This window comes from Protopterus annectens, chromosome 2.part2, assembly GCF_019279795.1.
Source record: "Protopterus annectens isolate FY-2018-M chromosome 2.part2, PAN1.0, whole genome shotgun sequence".
Lineage (NCBI taxonomy): Eukaryota > Metazoa > Chordata > Ceratodontiformes > Protopteridae > Protopterus > Protopterus annectens.
This window is the reverse complement of record NC_056730.1, coordinates 852,798,493-852,817,405: the sequence shown is the minus strand read 5'-3', so window position 1 is coordinate 852,817,405 and position 18,913 is coordinate 852,798,493. Positions and strand designations below refer to the sequence as shown.

The 18,913-nt window shown below is 37.9% G+C and overlaps 1 protein-coding gene across 2 annotated transcripts in view; it reads left to right on the top strand.

The window, feature by feature from the left end:
• The window catches only part of DAPK1 (death associated protein kinase 1), a 1,440,273-nt gene that overhangs the window by 262,891 nt on the left and 1,158,469 nt on the right, over nt 1-18,913 (top strand). For both annotated transcript variants that reach the window (XM_044064186.1, XM_044064185.1), the window contains 3 exons: nt 5,328-5,376; nt 13,146-13,172; nt 13,635-13,787. In XM_044064186.1, coding sequence (XP_043920121.1) covers nt 5,328-5,376; nt 13,146-13,172; nt 13,635-13,787 — 229 coding nt within the window. The remainder of the gene's footprint in view (nt 1-5,327; nt 5,377-13,145; nt 13,173-13,634; nt 13,788-18,913) is intronic.

Sequence of the window (18,913 nt, the reverse complement as noted above, 5' to 3'; positions counted from 1 at the left end):
CCCCCTACTGGCCAAGGCAGCACTGGATCCCCCAATCTATTCACTTCTCAATCTAGCCAATGGCAGTCAGCACAAGTTACCCCACACAACAAAAGGGAACCCTCATTCACCCACACTTACAGATGTTGGCACTGACACTGTGGGTGATAAACTTCTAATTCCCTTCAGGCACCACTACTCAGAGGATGTGCTTTCAGTCCTGAAGGAGGCCAGGAAACCTACTATAAGGAAATCTTACTTAGCTAAATGAGAGAGATTTTCCAAATGGTGTCTGGGCAAGGGCAGGGATCCATGCATTGCAGATCCACCCCTAGTTCTTGCCTATGTGTGTCAACTAGTTAAGGGGGAAGTCTTCACGAGTAAACCAAATAACAAATAAGGAAAAAACATCAACCCAAGCTGCAGTCCAAACTTCCTTTATTAAAACTTCACAAACATAAAGTGCCTCTGTTAAGCACTTTCATCCCAAATTTCTCAAGACTTCATCAGAACAAAGGAATAACCCCAACCGAGACCTTAAATACATGCCTAATTGATTAATTAATATCAATGATGTCCAATTACAAAATCTCTTGAACCTTAAAAATATGCAACACTTATTAAAAATGTATGTATGTATAAAAGTAATGTATACACATGTATAAATAAAAACCTGACATTTGTAACGCATGCAGCACTACTGCATACCTTTTTGTTAAAACATAAATTCGTCATCCTAAAATATTTCTAAACTTAAACACACAACTGATGCATACACACTCAATTCCAGGGGCTTTTGTGGCATTCAGAAATAACTGCCATTTAAGTTCAGCAATATTTAAATTTTCATCTACCACAAACCCCTGTACATCCTTTACTATTTGTTCAACCACTAAAAATCCAAACCTATGATTCTGATAATCTCTAACATGTCTATACAGGGCATTAGTTAACTTTATATTTTTGATATCAGTGACATGTTCATATATCCTGTCTTTTAATTGCCTACAAGTCTTTCCTATGAAAAATGCCAGACATTCCAAACATTTGGCCAAATAAACCACATTTTTACTCCTACAATTATAATTCCCCCTAATAGTTATGTCCTTCCCATTAAGGCAAACTTATTGCCGGTCACCAATAAATAGGGGCATTGTGTACAACTGCCACATTTAAAGTTCCTGGCCTTTCTGTTTCCTTCTGTAAAGTTGTACAAACCAGACTCCGACATTTTCTTGAAGGACTTGTCCTTTCTATAAACAAAACTAGGCTCATCACCCACAACCTTAATCACTTCCTTATCAGTACATAATATTTCCCAATTCTTCCTAATCACTGTTGCTATATTACAGGAATCGATATTGTAAGTGGAAATGAAACTTTTCCATATGTTTCTTCCTTACATTATTACTGTCAATATTATTAGCTGTCATCAAACTCACGTTAGAAATGTCCCCTAATATGGGCTTATAAACCCTTTTACATCTCTTATTAAATACTTCCTGTTTAATATTATCAACAAGGGCTTGTGGCTAGCCTCTTTTCAAAAACATATTGGAAGCAAATTCCAATTCCTCCTCAAATTCTCTATCCACACTAACCATTTTGGCTTCCCTAACCAATTGGCTCTTAACAATTCCCTTTTTCTGATGGTTTGGGTGCCAACTGGTATAACTCAAATATGAATTGGAAAAAGTGGACTTGTAGGATGGTATGGAGCAGCATTTTTGCCAGCTGTTTTGGAGCAGCGTGTGTGTGTGTGTGTGTGTGTGTGTGTGTGTGTACGTGTACGTGTACGTGTGAGTGTGTGCACGTGAGTGTGTGTACAACCAAGGACTAGCAGTAACTGGTGGAAACCAATTGATGCTAGTCAACAAGTGTTCAGACTGTATCACTCCCTCATACTGTGTGAGAGCAAAAAAAATGTATCTGCTGATCATACACTTCTTAACAGCCACCCCCTTTGCCCCATCCTAATTACACTTGTTGATCGATGCCAGAAATCTGGGATGGAAATAAAAAAAACAGAGAGAGAAAATGTTTTATGTGATGCTGGTAGGATGTAGTATGTTGCATTCCTGCATATACCTTTCACTTGTCCCTCAGCTTGGCTGTGAACTAAGGACTGATAAAACCCTTATTTGTGACCCAAATGACCTGAGTTTGAATAGTGGCTCATCTGGAGAAAAAAACATACAAAGGGTATATGGGAATGAGTGTTGGATGTCAGCTCACCCATTCTGCATGAAAGAGGTGGATTTGGTTAGTCTTCACATTACAAGCAGAGGCTTGAAAGGGACCAGGAATGTGAACTTCACCATCTCAAACTGATGATGGCAAATATATGGGGAGGGTGCAGAAAGCTCTGAGGTGATTCAGATATTTATATTGCCCATCAGGGGAGGGTTAAACCCAAGTAGAAATGCCGTTAATGCTGGGATGCCGGTGAGGGAACAGACTGCCTTCATGTCTGTAAGGATGATAGGCCCCTTTGTTTTGGCTCTTATCTTTGTGCTGGGAATACCTTCTATAGGTAGGTGAATGGGTTCTAAAATAATAGGAAGGTTCAGTGATCAGGGGTACAGATGAAAAAAAAACTTTTAAAGTGTTCATCATTGGAATGACTTGGGACTTATCTGGCCTTTGTTTCTCTTAAAGCAGCCATGCTTCATAGCTAATCATAGCTTGAGATTCATATCCCATACTGTCTCAGTATATTAAAGTAAAACATTCATGCTGTTGGATAATCAATTCACAAAGAAACAATGGGGGATATATGTATGTCTCCCAAATATGCAACAAAGTCTAGAAGATTTAGGATCTTTGCTTGGAAGTGTTTACATAGGTATTTTTATATTCCAAGTAGACTCCAAAATATCTTTCCTCAGGTAGACTGCGAATGTTGGAGGTGTGAGGGGGAAGAAGGAGGTAACTGGGAATATAATGTATGGGAATATAATGAGTTGGCAGACTTTAAAGATTCCCTGCAGCCTGCTGTGTCAGAGTGGGTGAGCAAACTGGTATAACCAAGGAATTTTTTTTTGAGCTATGATACAGAATCTGAATTGTCTAGACATAGTAAGGCCTTCTCTTGCTGAGTCTAATTGTGGTGACTGCTAAAAAAGCAATTACTATTAAATGGAAATCAAAGTCTAAACCAACTTTACTAGAAATAGTGAATATAGTAACAGAGATAAAACAACTGGAATTGAGATCCTTAGAAAAGGGTAGGAGCAAATTGCATAGGAAAAAAATGGGAATTGTAGGATACAATACAATACATGCGGAGGAGGAACACGATTTAAAAGAAGGCAGGGTGTGAGTGAGCTATGTAATGTTTGACTGACAATGGCTGGATAGATTAAAAATGATGTATAATGTTTGCAACTACAATTATGTCAATATGGTTTGTGATGTATAATGTTTGCAACTAAAATTATGTCAGTATGGCTTGCTTTCATTTATAGAAATGTATGATTGCCTATGTCGTGCGTGATAATTTAATAAAGATGTTTCTTTAAAAAAACATTCATGCTGTGTGCTAAAACACTAAAATAAGCTCCTCAGCTGCTATGCAGTAAAGTTACGAGTCTCCCAGGGAAACGTGCTGTTGTGTACCAAGGCAAACTTTAATTATGTTCTGATGAGCCAGATTAACTCCTACCTTCCCCTTCCTAGTCTAATAGACAAATGCATTTTTAACACCACACTGTCACACTCTGTGTGATACCACCTTGAATCTACTGTGGGAGCGTACTTCCACTGAGTGGGCAGTGTAATGCAGTGGCAGCATTTATGATTTTATTGTGATTTAGATTTGCATAATTTTATTGCTTTACTACTGTATGCAGTTAGTTGTGTAGGAGTACTCCTCAGTCACTGTATATATTGTAGAGAGATGTCTCATGGCCCCTTCAAATGATGACAGGAGCACATTTCCACATTGGCTGTATGGTGATATCTAGAACATACAAGTACTGGTGTTCACCCCACTCTGAAGCTTATTTAGGAAGCATAAAGAATACAGAGTATTATGATTTTGTTGCCGTTTATGAGCAGTTTGTGTTCAAAAAGAAGAATTCCTAAAATTCACCTTAAGAGCAAAGCTCAGGAGATAACTTTCTTGAAATTCCTTTCTTGAATACTCAACAGTCTGAAGTTGGGATTTGTGATACATTCACATTACTTTGTAGAACACTGTGCAAGAGCAGGTTGAGTGGTTGAAGAGGCAGAGCTGCATTTTTAAGCTACAGTATTTATAGTTCTGGACTCACTGAATGAGTGTCTTCTGCCATGCAAATGGAGGTGCATTTGGGGATTTCTTTGTTGTAATATCTGTGACACAGCAGTAATCTTGTGCCTGATCTTACTGTTTGACATGTAGAGAAAGCCAAGATGGTTAAGAAATTCTAATCTTCCTGTATGAATAAGAAGGCCAGGCAGTGCACAGCTCCTCCAGACTATAGATTGTGTTAATATAGTAAGTGCATCAGTGTTATGTAGTTACCCTTTGAAACGTCCCTTGAAACATATGTAACTTTTCTTTCAAAGCAGTAAAAGTATTTCACTTTTGCAGCCATTTCTATAGGTGTACAGCCTCGGTTTGTTGCTTGTTATAGCAATGTTTTTGCTTATGAAACTTGCTTAACAGGCTGTTGCACTAAGGTTTTGACATAAGAAACTGCCTATAACTAGGTTCTTATTCACTCATGTTTGAGTGTAATAAGGACATTCTGGATACTTTGCACATTCTGCTCCGAGTAGAGTTGTAGTCACTTCCTGTACAGGAGCATTTTTCATTTGATTTTGAGACTTAATTACTGCATGGTAGTCGTGGGCCTTTGTTTACTTATTCATTTTTTTTTTTTGGGGGGGGGGGGGGTGCATGGTTTTAATTCTTGTTGTGCTTTAAAGTAAAAACCCAAACAGTAAAAGGGAGAAATGTTTGATTTTGTGTGATGCAGATGATGTATTTGTCATATCCACTGTGCTGCAGTGGTGTAGGTTTCTGTTTGTCTGGTTAGTCTGCTATTTGAAGGAAAATGTTTTAGCCTTGCAGAATTTAAGGTTCAGAGGTAAAGACGGTTCCATATGTTTGCCTTCAGGAAAGCAATGGACACTACATTCAGAAAACTACACTTTTGATATGTTTGGAATTTTAGACCCAGATTTAAGTTACTTTGAATTCAAACTAGAACCTGGTCTAATAAATACAGTAAATAATGTGTTTTGTTGTCTTGTTAGGAATAAATTAATCTGTTCATTTTTTCTTTTACTTACTAAGCCTTTTTTTCACACTGCTTTTATGTCTCTTGACATGTTTTTTTTTTTTTCTTTCTTACCTTCAGCTCCAGAAATAGTAAATTATGAACCCCTGGGTCTAGCAGCAGATATGTGGTAAGTGCAGAAATCTCCTCCTAAGAAATAAGCACCTGCACTGTATTCATGTATGTCTTACAGTTAGTATGGTGTCATGCTGAGATGTTCATATTTAATTTCCAAGTTTAATATTTAAAAAATTGCTGGGCAACCTTTCCAGAAAATATGTAACTTTAACTCTTGGAGTGTCCACGTTGACCTTACACAAAGCCAACACAAACCTAGTAGCCTAGATCTATGAAGATGATTTCTAAATGTTATCATCACTGTTTAATGACTTTAACTAAACATTAAGATTAATAAGAAGTATGCTAGTGTACAATATGACGTTAAACATATCTTGTAAGAAAAACATATGCACTTTATTTTGTATTTGGGGCGTTAGATAACTTGTACATTGTTTAATTTTATATCTCTGAACTCAGATTGAAAATAGTTGTATTTCAGAATTAAATGTGCATAAAAGGTAAATATGTATGTGTTGGCTACTTGATGGTATAACTTTTAATTTATCATTTTTTTTGTTGGCTTTACACCTTTAATTAGGCGTGATTGAGTACCTGCAAGCCTATGGGTTATTATTCACTCATTTCTGAGTGTAATAACTGCATTTTTAAGCTACAGTATTTCTAGTTCTGGACTCACTGAATGAGTGTCTTCTGCCATGCACTTACTTTGCACTCACTGCTCCTCCAAGCGGAGTTATAGTCACTTCCTGTACAGGAGTACTTTTCGTTTGATTTTGAGACTTAATGTAGTAATGTATACATTTACTACATGACAGTCGTGGGCTATTTATTTATTTTGGGGGGAGGGTAGCTCTTTGGTTAGTCCTTAGCTATAAGTTTTGCTGACTCTTGTTGTAACAGCACAACACACAGTGACTCGAATTGGCTTCTGAGTATGCTGTGTAGTATAAATTATATTGCTGAACAGATTTATTGCAAAAAAAAAATAATAATTTAATCATGAATAGGGAGTAGATATTGGTCTTCAGCTTCCCATTGGAAGTCTTAAGAACCATATCTACAATCCTCAGAACAGTAATAATTTGGGTATGGTTAGAGGTAATATATATTAATTCTAATGTTGTGATAAGTCAGAGTATTCTCCGTTCTGATGTGCAGTGATCTCAGAGTTTACGTAAGTACTAAGCAGTATGGAGGGTGCAGCCACATATGTTGGAGGGGTACAGGAGGCTTACAGCCCTCACCCCTGGCAAAAACACTTTAAATTTGTAAGAGTGAATTTTGAAATATGCTGGGAGGTTTTTGGAATCAGACTTCAGACTTAACATTTTAAACTATTGTAACTTTTGCAGTACGGAATTCCTCACTTCTGACTGGGAACCTTGATCTTGAATGTTTTGTGTGTATTTTGTCATAAAACACTGAAATGAAAAGAATCAACTTTAATACATGAAAATGTGCTGTTTTCACAAATCAAGCAATATCATCATGCCTCCAAAGCACTTGCGTACCTCTCTTATCAACCTTTTTAAATGCTGACCCTCCTCCGGATAATACAAGTTTATTCATTGTTGCTTAGCAACAGTAACTCTGGTCTGAAATTGACAGGGTGTCCTAAGGACAAAGGGTCTCCTTGGCTTTATTTGGCAGACAGCCACACATTTATTTGACTTTGTCACTCACTGTATTAATATGAGCCGCAGGAAATCTGTGGAGAACAGATTTTGCTGTTTGAAAGCCATTGTTGCATTCCTTAAACCTGAAGCATCATGAATGGTACTTTGATATGCTTTTGTCATTTTTTTTTTAAATTGCAGTGGGTGGGTGGCACTGGGGATATTCACAGTGGGAGAACCACAAAACATATGACCGCTTAACTTGCTTTTCATCAAAAGATGAAATTATTTAAACTGTCTGTAGCAAAGATGATGCTGGAGTTTGTAGAACAGACTGCTCTAGAAAAACATGAGTAAAGGACTGGTCAGCATTTTTGATAGGAATCGGATATGTCAAAGGTTGAGAAAGAGTGTGATGTTTCTGCATCCTTAGCAGAGAAGACCACATTATTATGGATGTAGAATACAAGTGCACGTCTTAAATTATTTAACGGTTCTGAGTTTTTCCAGTTTGAGAAGGAACTTTGTTAAGGAGTGAACTAGTATCCTTTAGCAGACTCATTTCTTTATGTTAACCCGATCTACCGTTAACAGGAGTACTTCATTTACTGGTGTTGACAATCTCCATTAATAACATTAACAGTTAAATAAACATTTAAAGGGAGTAACATTAACAGTTAAATGGTTTCACAAGTAGTAACAGGTTCAAATAATCCAGCACAGTAGTTCATTGCAATTTCAGTTATACTGTGATTCATATTATAAGAAAGCAAAGCAGTATTGTGTATGACTTTGAAAAGAAAGCTGGTTTACCACTGCAACAAAAGTAAATGCAGTACATGCACAGTATTGGCACATCATGTCAAGATTGTTGTGAATAAGCTCAACTAAGGAGACACTGTTGAGGTGCAGAAAACATGACCATTTTGAACTGAGGTGAAAGACAGATGTCTTATTTGGGAGCAAGAGAATTTAATTAGCGAAATGGAATGAGCATTTAACTAGGAAAGTAGGAATCACTAAGAGAGTGCATAAACATGTTCTTATTTTCCGTTTTGCTTTGAAAACAAGATTGGTATCTGCTGTTGCAGAGTCTTTAATTGACTGAACAGAACAAGAACACATTATCTCATAAAATGAAAATTATGAGAATATTGCATATTGCACATGCTGCACTAATACAGGATGCCAGTATTTTGTGAACCTTGTTATTTTACTTTTGAATGGCAGTGGTAATTTTATGACTTCAAAGTAGCTTTTGAAGTGCTCCCCATACTGTTTTTCCTATAAGATTGTTCACAAACTGAAGCAGTCCTACATGTCCTGCATTGTGAAGTGTTTATCAGCATTAATTGATCTGCATAAGCTATGACAAATCTTAACTTCCATCTTGTGCACACACATGGTCCAGTGTGATTTGTGGTCCACCAGTCTGGTACTTTTGAAGGGGAGTAGTTTAAAAGTATCAGGAAACCTTTACCTCCTCTGTCCTCCTTCCTAGAATTGTTTTGTGGCCCCCCCATACCCTGGACAGCCTTCTATCAGAGGATGATGCAACTTCCATTGTTTGTAAAGCTTTATAAGGTGAGGCTTCATAAGTAATGCATATGCATTCACATATGTGTACATCAGGTGTGTTACCCAGGACATTCTTCAATTTTTAATGCATTTTATACTTTTGAAGAATGGATACCAGCAGGTCAGGTTTTAAGATATACTGCAATAATCAAATGATTACCTTGAAAATGTTTTTCCCTAAAATAGCTACTATTGTTTGGGCTCCCAAGCAATACTGGGTCACCAGATGTGCTACAACATGTTATTGTATCAAATTGCAGTAATTTAAGAAGTTATACTTAACCTAAGCGCTATTTTTATAACAGTTAAGTAAACTATAAAGCAAACGTAGATTGTAAGTGAATAAATATGTTAAAGTTAAAGTGAATGCATCCAAGTATTCCAACAATAGAAGCATTTTACATAAGGGGATGAAGTTAAAATTAAAATTAAATGTCCACCAAGTTCATGTACCATTTTAGTCGTAACCATCTTTCCAATGCTTCTAACCCCAGAGAATTTATTGTTCCTTAAACGGGTTATCTAACTGTTTATAGACAATGCAATGTATGCAGTGATGAACAAAAGACAACTCAATTACTTTCTCCCCACGTTATTTTTATATATATATATATATATATTTAAAAATTTAACATATTTATTTACTTTCAACCTATTTTTGCTTCACAGTTTACTTATGCTTAAGCAAAGTACTATTTTTATGTAGTAATTTCTTAAATTACTGCAATCTTTGTACATAATTCATATATAGTTTTAACATCTTATATTTTAATACAAAGTTGACTACTTGTTGAACTTGGTTTTACGCTTTAGTACTTATTTTTGTTTTAATTGTATGCCTTATTGCTTGTTGCTTCTCCATTTAACGTGCAAGTTACCTTTAAAAATGAGCTGGCTTTGGAATTCATGCTGGGCTTAGCTAGCACATGACTGTTTTTAGTAACTCTGATTGGTTTTAGGTTTAAATAAAAAAACTAGGAAATGTTTGTATCTGATGAAGTTTCCAATTGGGAAACAAAAGCACTTATGTGTATGTGTTTTATATTTGTCTTATTTAATAAATAATTGAACCTTGTCTGGAGGAGTTTACTTGTAGTCAATTCTGCTGCCATTTCCGAGTTGGTATGTGCTTTTCATTTGTGTTGGAATTTACAGAACAACTTCTCTTCCAAACAACCAAGAATTTAAAACATCCCCCTCTGCCTTACAAACTTCTTACATGTTTTATCTTGATATTTGGAAGCATAGAATGGTTTCTAACATCATAGTGTGGGTTTTGCTTGGAAGACATCTTGACTACTGGGCCATTCAGATAGGATACTTACTTGATTCTAAAATGTGACTGGTATATTCACACTAGGGGTACATGGTTTCGTGTAGTAGTGTCCATGGACTCCATCATCATATTCTTCAGAACCTCATGTAATTCTTATCCACAGTTTGCAGCACTTCATTGCATGTACTTTCTGCACATGTAGTAGATGATCAGCAGATTGCTTAAACTGAAAGTAGCAATGGTATTGGCTCATCCATAGGAAGGATTGAGCTTAATCTTGGTCCCATAAAAAAAAAAAAAAGGAAATGCTTATGACATTCAGCATTCTTTCCAGTTGTTTGCAGATTAATTACACAGAAATATTCAGGGTAGAGACCCAAAGATTGTCTTTTCTGTGTCTGCATCAGGAAGAGGGGGATGCATGGCCTTTGCAAACGTAAAAGCTGCTTATGTGTACAACCTTATTCAGCTGCCATGCTTTGCAGACTTTTTATGTAGGTCTTCATATTTCTCATCATTGTCATCCTGGGAGCAGTGGGTGTTTTAGAGAGGAATATTATTTTCCTCATTACCTCTGGGGTGTAACCCAGCGACAGGCCATGTCATATACTAACAGGAAGAGAGAGAGACTGAGCACCATCCTTTCACTCAAACTTGTGGTGCCTGGGACATTGCATGCTCTCTCTGTGCATGGGGTCATTTATTAAATTGCATACAGACTGAAGTATGTCACTAACTGTTCTGCAAATTTAGCAGGCATAGTTAGCATTTGCTGCTAGTTGGCTCAGACATTTGTGCCCCAGAGTACTGTATGTTGAGTGAATGATGCTGGAACTGTTTTTGTTGGGGGTCCTTTCCCATGAGTTTCAGAAGGTATTTTCCTCATCCCTGCCCTATTCCCTGATATTCCTCAGTACTGTGTGGTCATCCCTTCGGAATAGTGTGCCCTGGAACAAGGAAGAGGGTTACACTTGCATTATGGCAGGGGTGGAATATGTCAAGAGCATGACTCCTGACTTTTGGGGTGATGTAAAAGACTGAAGTAGCCAAATATGTTGTGTGAAGTCTGAATTGATTCATGGTGTTTATTTGCGTCAGGCTTTAGTCAAGTATGGTTATCAGCCTTGCTTCTGTAAAAATATTAATCAATAACAATTGCCTTTTAGTGAGGACTTTTTACTGGTTGCAGTTCCTTACCTTGTCAGATTCATGGAGAACTGAGAAGGATTTGTCTCAATATTTATATTGGGAATAGTTTCAGAATTACCAACAGCTCATCTTCCCTGCATGTATGTGGCACAGGACATCATGGGTGATAGCTGCACCTTACTGCACCTTACTAGGTAATACAAATTAAAATGTCTTATTTAAAGCTAAATTTGTGGCAGATGAAGGTTATCCCTTTATTAGGATGTGTGAAGTCTCTTGTGGCGTGGATTGTTGCAAAAATGGGGGTGGAGCACGATCAGTTCATTTACAGGTTAATGGATTATTAAGTTTAAAAATTAAATTAAATTAAAAAAAAAACTACCCAGGTTTAACTCAAAAGCAAAGGGCTGAATCTGTCCAGCTGGTGTGCTTTAGACCGTTTGCAGTATTATCTGAAATAAACCACAACATAGGTAGTGGTAAGATGCAGAGACTGCTTTATTTAAAGAACAATTATGTCAGTTATGGTGTCTTTTGTACGGATTGTTATGCCTGCTCTAAAAGTCTCATGTTTTTAGCATGTATAAATCTGAGCGAAATGAATGAAATGTTTATCACAAAGGTGTAGCAAGTGTTATTTTAAAAAAAATGTCCTTTGTCTTTAAACATGATATTGTATAATGGGTGGGATAGTCTGTTTTGGGGTGTGTTTTACGTTCCAGTGTTTGGAGGCCAGGAGGAAGCTTCATAGTTTGCTTAAATTTCTGGATATACTTTTTTTTTTTTTTTTTTTTTTTTTTTTGCAGAAAGTGCTCAATTATTGGTAAATGTGTTATTATAAAAGCCATGCATCTTGACTTTCTACATGTGTTGCCTTAATTTAAGAATTACTTTCCTGCATCTGTGTAAATATTATTTTAATGTTGTGGCACTTGCTGTTTTACTGAGATCTGAGTGCTATCATCCTGTTAAGAAATACACATGTAAATCTGAGATTCCTGTATTGCTTTAAGAAGTGCAGACCTGGGTTGCTGTCTTATAATAAGTAGATATTGCCTGGATCACTTTGACTAGTGTGTTGCCCAAAGAATTACACACCTGAATTAATTTCTATGAATAATGTCTTACTGGATCTCTGTGAGTTCTGCCCTGCTTTAAGAACTACACAACTGAATTGCAGTACAGTGAGTGCTGTATTACTGTAAACATTACACACCACACAATCATATCTTTCAGAAATGGGCAGCTGGATTTAAATGCTGTCTCCCCCCCCCCCCCCGAAGGACCCCTCCCCGGAGTTCAAGATGAAGTCTCCTATTTCAGAGTAAATACTTTTGTATTTATGGTTTTCCACGACAACTCACTACCTGTAAGGGCCTTTTTCTTTTTACAGTTTAGTACATACCTATTTATGTCCACAGGACTGCTTTCCCATTACAACCTGGTCTTGGATCCTTTAAAGATTATTTATTTAGAATTTTGATTCTAGAACCTGTGCTCTACAAGAAGCATAAGAATGTTTCTCCCAAATAACTGCTAAGGGTTTGCCCAAAAGTGGACGTTTAACTACACATACTCCTTTAGAAACAGTGTTCAATTATGTCCCTACGTATAGAAGAAGTAGAAGATTCTCATTAAGACAAGTAATAGTAAAATAAAAATGGAGTTTTGTCATCACCTTCTGCTTGCAGCCACCACATCCCTGTTTTGTAGATTCTGCAGTAGTGAGTGAATGGAGTAGCCTAGCCAAATGTGTGTGTGTTTATGTGATGAAACCATGAATGTGAGTGAGGCATATGTTATAAAAAGCAGCTTGCATGATGATGCAGACCTTGAACGGTATTCACTAGTCATTGCCTTTCTTTTATTGGATGATTTACTGGATGAACTATTAAAGGCTGTATTCTCTACACAAATGCATGCAGGTAAGCATTTGTATGAACAGCATATGGGATTATTGAAATAATGAAAACACTGGGAGTATTTGGCTGTTTCCCTTGAGTTTTCAAATATCCATATCCAATCAATGTTCATTGGGGTCAGTAGACAAACAAGAGAAGAGACCCTTTGAGGGACTGATGGTATATAGTCTTTTATATCTTTATTCGGACCTAAGCTTTTGCATACTATTTATTTTGATGTTATGTACATTGAATAATTAATTACTTTCAGTGTAACTGCTATGTTTTTTTTTTTCAGGAGCATCGGTGTTATAACATACATTCTGTAAGTAACATGCAAAGAAAAACAATATTTTCCTTTCTAGAGTCATTGTGTTTAGTTTGCAACTCACTCATTACATTTTGCATGCACGATTAACATCTTTCTCGTTTTAATAATTGAACATTCTTTAGACATGTTGCAAATGCCTTGTATTGAACCTTGATTATTCACTTCTTCTGACCTTATGACTTTTATGATTGACATTCTGTTTTCAGTTGGCTGGAATGTAATTATGGTTAAGAATTACTGTCAGGCATTTGAAATAATTGGCCAAATGCCATACTCTAACATTGTTTAAAGGCTTTCCTTTGTGTAATTAATCTGCTTAAGTTGTGGGAACACTTTTATGTTGTGAGATCAGATATTTAATTGAGAATGTACTTGTTGGATATTACTGTGTCATTTGTTTATCATAAAAGATTCATGAGAAAGGATAACATCTCTGTAAAAAATTTTTTTAAACAGGTTAAGTGGTGCATCACCATTTCTTGGGGAGTCTAAACAGGAAACATTAGCAAACATATCAGCTGTGAATTACGATTTTGAAGATGATTTCTTCAGCAGCACCAGTGAACTAGCCAAAGACTTCATTAGAAGGCTTCTTGTCAAGGACCCAAAGTATGCCATCCGTTTCGTATAGTTACTATCTATCCATATTGTATTGTTAATTTCTGTGTAGTAACTGCAGAAAAAAGTCCTTTTAATCTTTCTACCAGAAAAGTTAAAATAAATGTAATGTATGAAATGAAGAATTTAGCAAAGCAGCAGTAAATAATCAATTGTAAAACATAAAAGACAGTACATGACATAAAAAGTTAACATTTCAGTTGTGGTAAGTTATGTGTATAGAGGAGTAATAGATACAGGATGCAATCTGTCAGTAACTTAAGGTCATAGGTATATATGCGTTCTGTAGCCGTAGAAAACAATAGATACAGGATGCCATCCGTCAGTAACTTAGGGCCATGTATGTATGTGCATTCTGTAGCCATAGAGATTAATAGATGCAGGATGCCATCCATCAGAAACGTAGGGCCATATGTATACTGGATCTGTAGCCATAGTGGAAAGAAATTCAAAGTTTAGCAGCTTAAAAGTTACAAGAAGGGAATTTCTTCTTATGTTTCCTCTTGGGGGAGGGGATGGTAGAGTAGGGCACTATATCACTTTTTGTTTGCCTCAAATTTGTGTTCTGATGAAGGAACTACTACTGTGAAAGTGCTTACCTTTATTTTGTACTGATTCCCTGTTTGTCATTAAACTATTTTGTATGCTTGAGCCTGAGCTGTGGTGGTTGTTTGTGGTTTTTACTGTGTCAGACTTTGTTATTAATTAGTACCTGGGTCACCTTGCTTCCTTTTTGCTTGATGCATGTGTGGAGGGATAAAGCCCTGACCTGAATATGATTAGTGGTTTGGGTGCTTGACAAAGCTGGCAGGGGTATGAACATGCCCATCTGGGGGGATGAGGCATGTAATGCATCAAACCATAGATTGACAACCTTCATTAAGCAAGTGTATCTCCAGTACACTTGTGTAGGGAAGGCATTATGGCCCTGTGGTGATTCAGGTCACATGTTGTTCATCCCAAAGTGGTACCAGGCCGATGACTCCCGAAGAAGTGGAGTGGGTGAATCTCCTCCAAGGGTGAATGAATGAGTTCAAGTGCAGTTGGATGAGGCTCTGTGGTCTGCAGGCACACAGGTAAAAAGCATATAAAATGTGTATGGGCATCCAGTTCTCCCTTCCTGTCTAGTTGCATGAATCCCAGGATACTAATTAAACCTAGTTTGTCATTTTCAAAGTTGGATGCCATCTGACCAGGCTGACTGTGGCCTAGGCAACAAAAGCTTGAGCAGTAGTTTAGCCACCAGAGGATCTGGGCAGGGAGAGTGGGAATTAAGAGGTTAACATCAGCTTGCCCACCCGTGGGGGGGGGGTGTCCTGGTGGCTAATTGCTCCTTTGCAAGAAGAAGCTTGTACAGCAACAAGGGCCACAGTCAAGATAACACAGAGGGAAAAGTCTTAAGTAGTTCCATGTTAGGGAATATTAAACAGTGACCATATAACCCTGGTCTAGGGGGAAACTGGGCCAGTCCGGACATGAGATGAGGGTCCCATTTCCCACAGCTGGCAAGTGGTTGAAAAAATGCAGTTATTGGCACTAACCTCCCTTTTGGCTGCCTTAGATGATGGGCCATCCTGACAACACCCAAATACAGAGGAGAAAATGGGATTGAATCTAGTTGCAGGAAACTTGATTGGCATTTGGGAAAGATAAAAGGGCCTAGTAAAAAAAGTTGGATACCATCCTATATGACTTTGAATTTACATAATTCTTCACTTCCGGTGCACCTCATTTAGGAGACCACAGACCCATTTCTGGCAGAGTTGTATGAGCAGTTATTTTTCTATGCTGACAGTCTTACAAACTTGTTGTTCTCTGAATGGCACCTCTTATATGAAGGACATTTTAGAGTAAGAGCATAACATGGTATAGGTGAAAGGTGTATGTTTATTTTAAGGAAAATCTATTTAAAACTTTCTAATATTGTTTATAATTTTTTACTAGTGATGGAGTATGCACAAAAATTATCCCTGTTTCAACTTTTGTGGTGTACCCCATGCCATTATACTGTATTTGGAGCTACAGTTGACACTGTAAGGTTCTGTTTATAAAGCTTGCAGAGCTCTGTATGCATTACTGATTTTTACCTTCTTTTGCCAAATGGCATAACAGTGCTCTTGTTTCAGTACTGATTTGCTGAAACATTACATTTAGAATGGAAACTTACCTCTGTGCACATGAGTACTCATTTTTTTTCCATGTGGTCATATATCTGAGGAGGCACAAAACTGTGCCCTTATAAAATAGATGTATGAATGCCAAAATTCAGAACTTTCTTGGTGCTGAAGAAGCAGTTTTATGAATCCATAAAGAATTGCTCTGCCCTTTTGCTTATAATTTTCTCTGATCAAACCGTTGATTTATTCTAAAGACATGCTTCTGGAGCATTTCTCCCCGGGCCCCCGCTGAAAACAGGATCTGTGGAACCTAGTCAGACTTTCCCGGTCAACAAATGTTAAATAAAAATAAATTTAAAAAATTAAAAATTTTCATTACTACATCACTATTGCAGTAGCCTAAATTATATGGCACATATAGTTTCGTAGGTAGGTACTAGGCTGTTGGCCCTAGGGGCCTATACAAGCCTAGTCAAAAAGGTACCCTGGCTTTTGCCACCCAAGAAAATTATTTTCCTGTGCCCCTGTCGAGCAGAGCCACAGAGGTGATCCCCAGGGTGAATTTCCTATTTCCCATCCAATCATCAAGATTTTTCTTGAAGAGTGCTAATGAATAGCTTTGTTTGATATTGATAGGTGGTTTGTTCCAGAGTATAGGAAGTCTCTGGGACAGGAATTTATCCCTCCAGCATGTTCTGTTTATTGTGGTGACAAGGTTTAGGTCCCTAGAGCATATAGTTCAGAGGGATTGGGATTTCTTTAAGTGGAGCATGTCCAACCGCTCTGGGTTTGACATAGCTTTGAATGTTAAGCAGAGATCGCCTCTGAGTAGGCGATATGCGACGGAGTAAAGCTGGCGTTTTTTGAGACGGTCTGTGTAGGGCATCTGTTTGAGGCCAGTAATCCTTTTTGTGAGGTATTTCTGTGTTTTTTCCAGTTATTGTAGATGTCTTGTGAGGTACATACCAAAAGGGGTGGTTGTACTCTATAATGGGTCTAATGAGTGATGAGTAGAGGGGAACAATGACCTCTTTTTTCCTGAATGAGAAACCTTTTGTGATGAGGTGTGCCATGTAGAAAGATTTCCTGACTACTGTGGCAATGTGATTATCAAAGGCGAGACTACTGTCCACCTGTGTCCCAAGGTCTCTTGTCACACTTTTGGTGTTAAGTAGACTACCACCTATGTGGTAGCTCATGGGTACAGAGTTTTTACCAAAGGGGATGACAATGCACTTTTTGGCATTGAGCTTGAAGCCATGGCTTTGACACCTGGTATCTGTCTCAGTGAGGCCCTTTTGTAGGATGTCCACATCATTAGGAGTTTCAATTATGGCTCCTAGTTTGCAGTCATCTGCGAACTTCGTTAGCCAAAGACTTTCTGTGTTAGCTGTACTTCAGAAAAGTAGATACCAAACAGGAGAGGACCCAGGACTGGACCCTGTGGTACTCCACTTGTCACTGGTCTGAAGTCGGATTTGGAGTCTGCTACTTTCACAGTGTGGGTTCTGTCAGTGAGCCAGTTGGCAGCCCATCTTGTGATATAGGGATTTATACCTAGTTTAGTGAGTTTATCTATAATTCCAGAGTGGGGGGTGGTGTCAAAAGCCTCGGTGAGATCTAGATAGGCTGTGTGAACCACCTTACCTTCGTCTACGCTTTGATGACTGCTTCAAAGAAGTCAATCAGATTTAGGAGACTTGATCTGCCTTATACAAACCCGAACTGGGTGGGGTCCAGAGTTTGGAGATTACCAATGTCTTTGTTTATAAGTTCCATGATGATATGTTCCATGGCCTTGCAGACCAGGCTCATTAGGCTATTGGGGTGGTAATTCCCGGGGTCCGTGGTGGCTCCCCCTTTGTGGAGTGGGATGACCATCACTTTGCGCCATTCAGTGTGCACAGAGCCTGAGGTGAGGCTATGCTTGAACATTGTGCTTAGGTGGGGTGCCAGTTCATTTTGTAGTTCATGTAGAATGCAGCCTGGGATGTTGTCAGGTCCCATGGATGCTGTGTTTTTGGCTTTAGAGAGTATGTTTTTTTACCTGTGCAGCCATGATTACAGGAAATTTGCATTCTTCCAGTATAGAGATGGGCCATTTAGGGAGTGAGTGGAGATAAAGTTAGCACTGAACCTATCTGCCAGGATGTTGGCAGTATTAGTTGGTTCTGTATATTTAGTGCCATTGTGCTGTAACTCAGAGCATATCTGAGTGTTGCCATTGAGATTCTTGACATAACTGTAGAATGCTTTGTGGTTGTTTTTAGAATCAGTGGCAATTTTGTTTTCATAACTCGCTTTGGAGGATTTTATTAGGGATCTCAGCTTCTTGCTGAAGCTGACCAGGGAGTTCTTCCATTCATGGGATTTTACTCTTTTTTTTTTTTTTGCAACAGTTTCTTTCTTCTGTTGTAGAGTTTGTTTATGGCAGGGGACCACCAGATTGGCTTCCTTTTTTTGGAGGATAGCAACTTGGTTCTGTTAGGGATAGCACGATCCATGCACTCGGGTAAGTGCATTTGTGTAGGATTCAGCAGTCGTACCTCTGTTGTCCGTCTGCATGGGTGTCATGAAGTTTGCCACTTCTGTCTTAAGAAGCGTGAAGTTGGCTTTGTATTATTTTATTATTTATTTTACATTTGTTTACTGGGATAGTCTGACTGGACACGTGTCCTTTTCATAGGAGGCCCGGGGAAAAAAGCTCCACATTGAACATACAGTAGAAACAATACACAAGTTCATTGGACTTGTATAACTGACATTACAATGTTATAAAATAATGGGCATTCACAGTTTCAAGTGAACCTCCAGTATGTACAAAGTGTATAATAGAGTACATTGTGAAGACAGTTGTGTTTCATCCTGACCTCAGAGATAATACTGAGAGAGCTGATGTGATGCAAATAGCAGGTGTAGAGGCAGTACACTGAAGAAGGAAAGTCGCCTGAAAGTCCAGTAGGTTATACTGAGGTAGTGGCAAGGCTAAAGATGATGGAT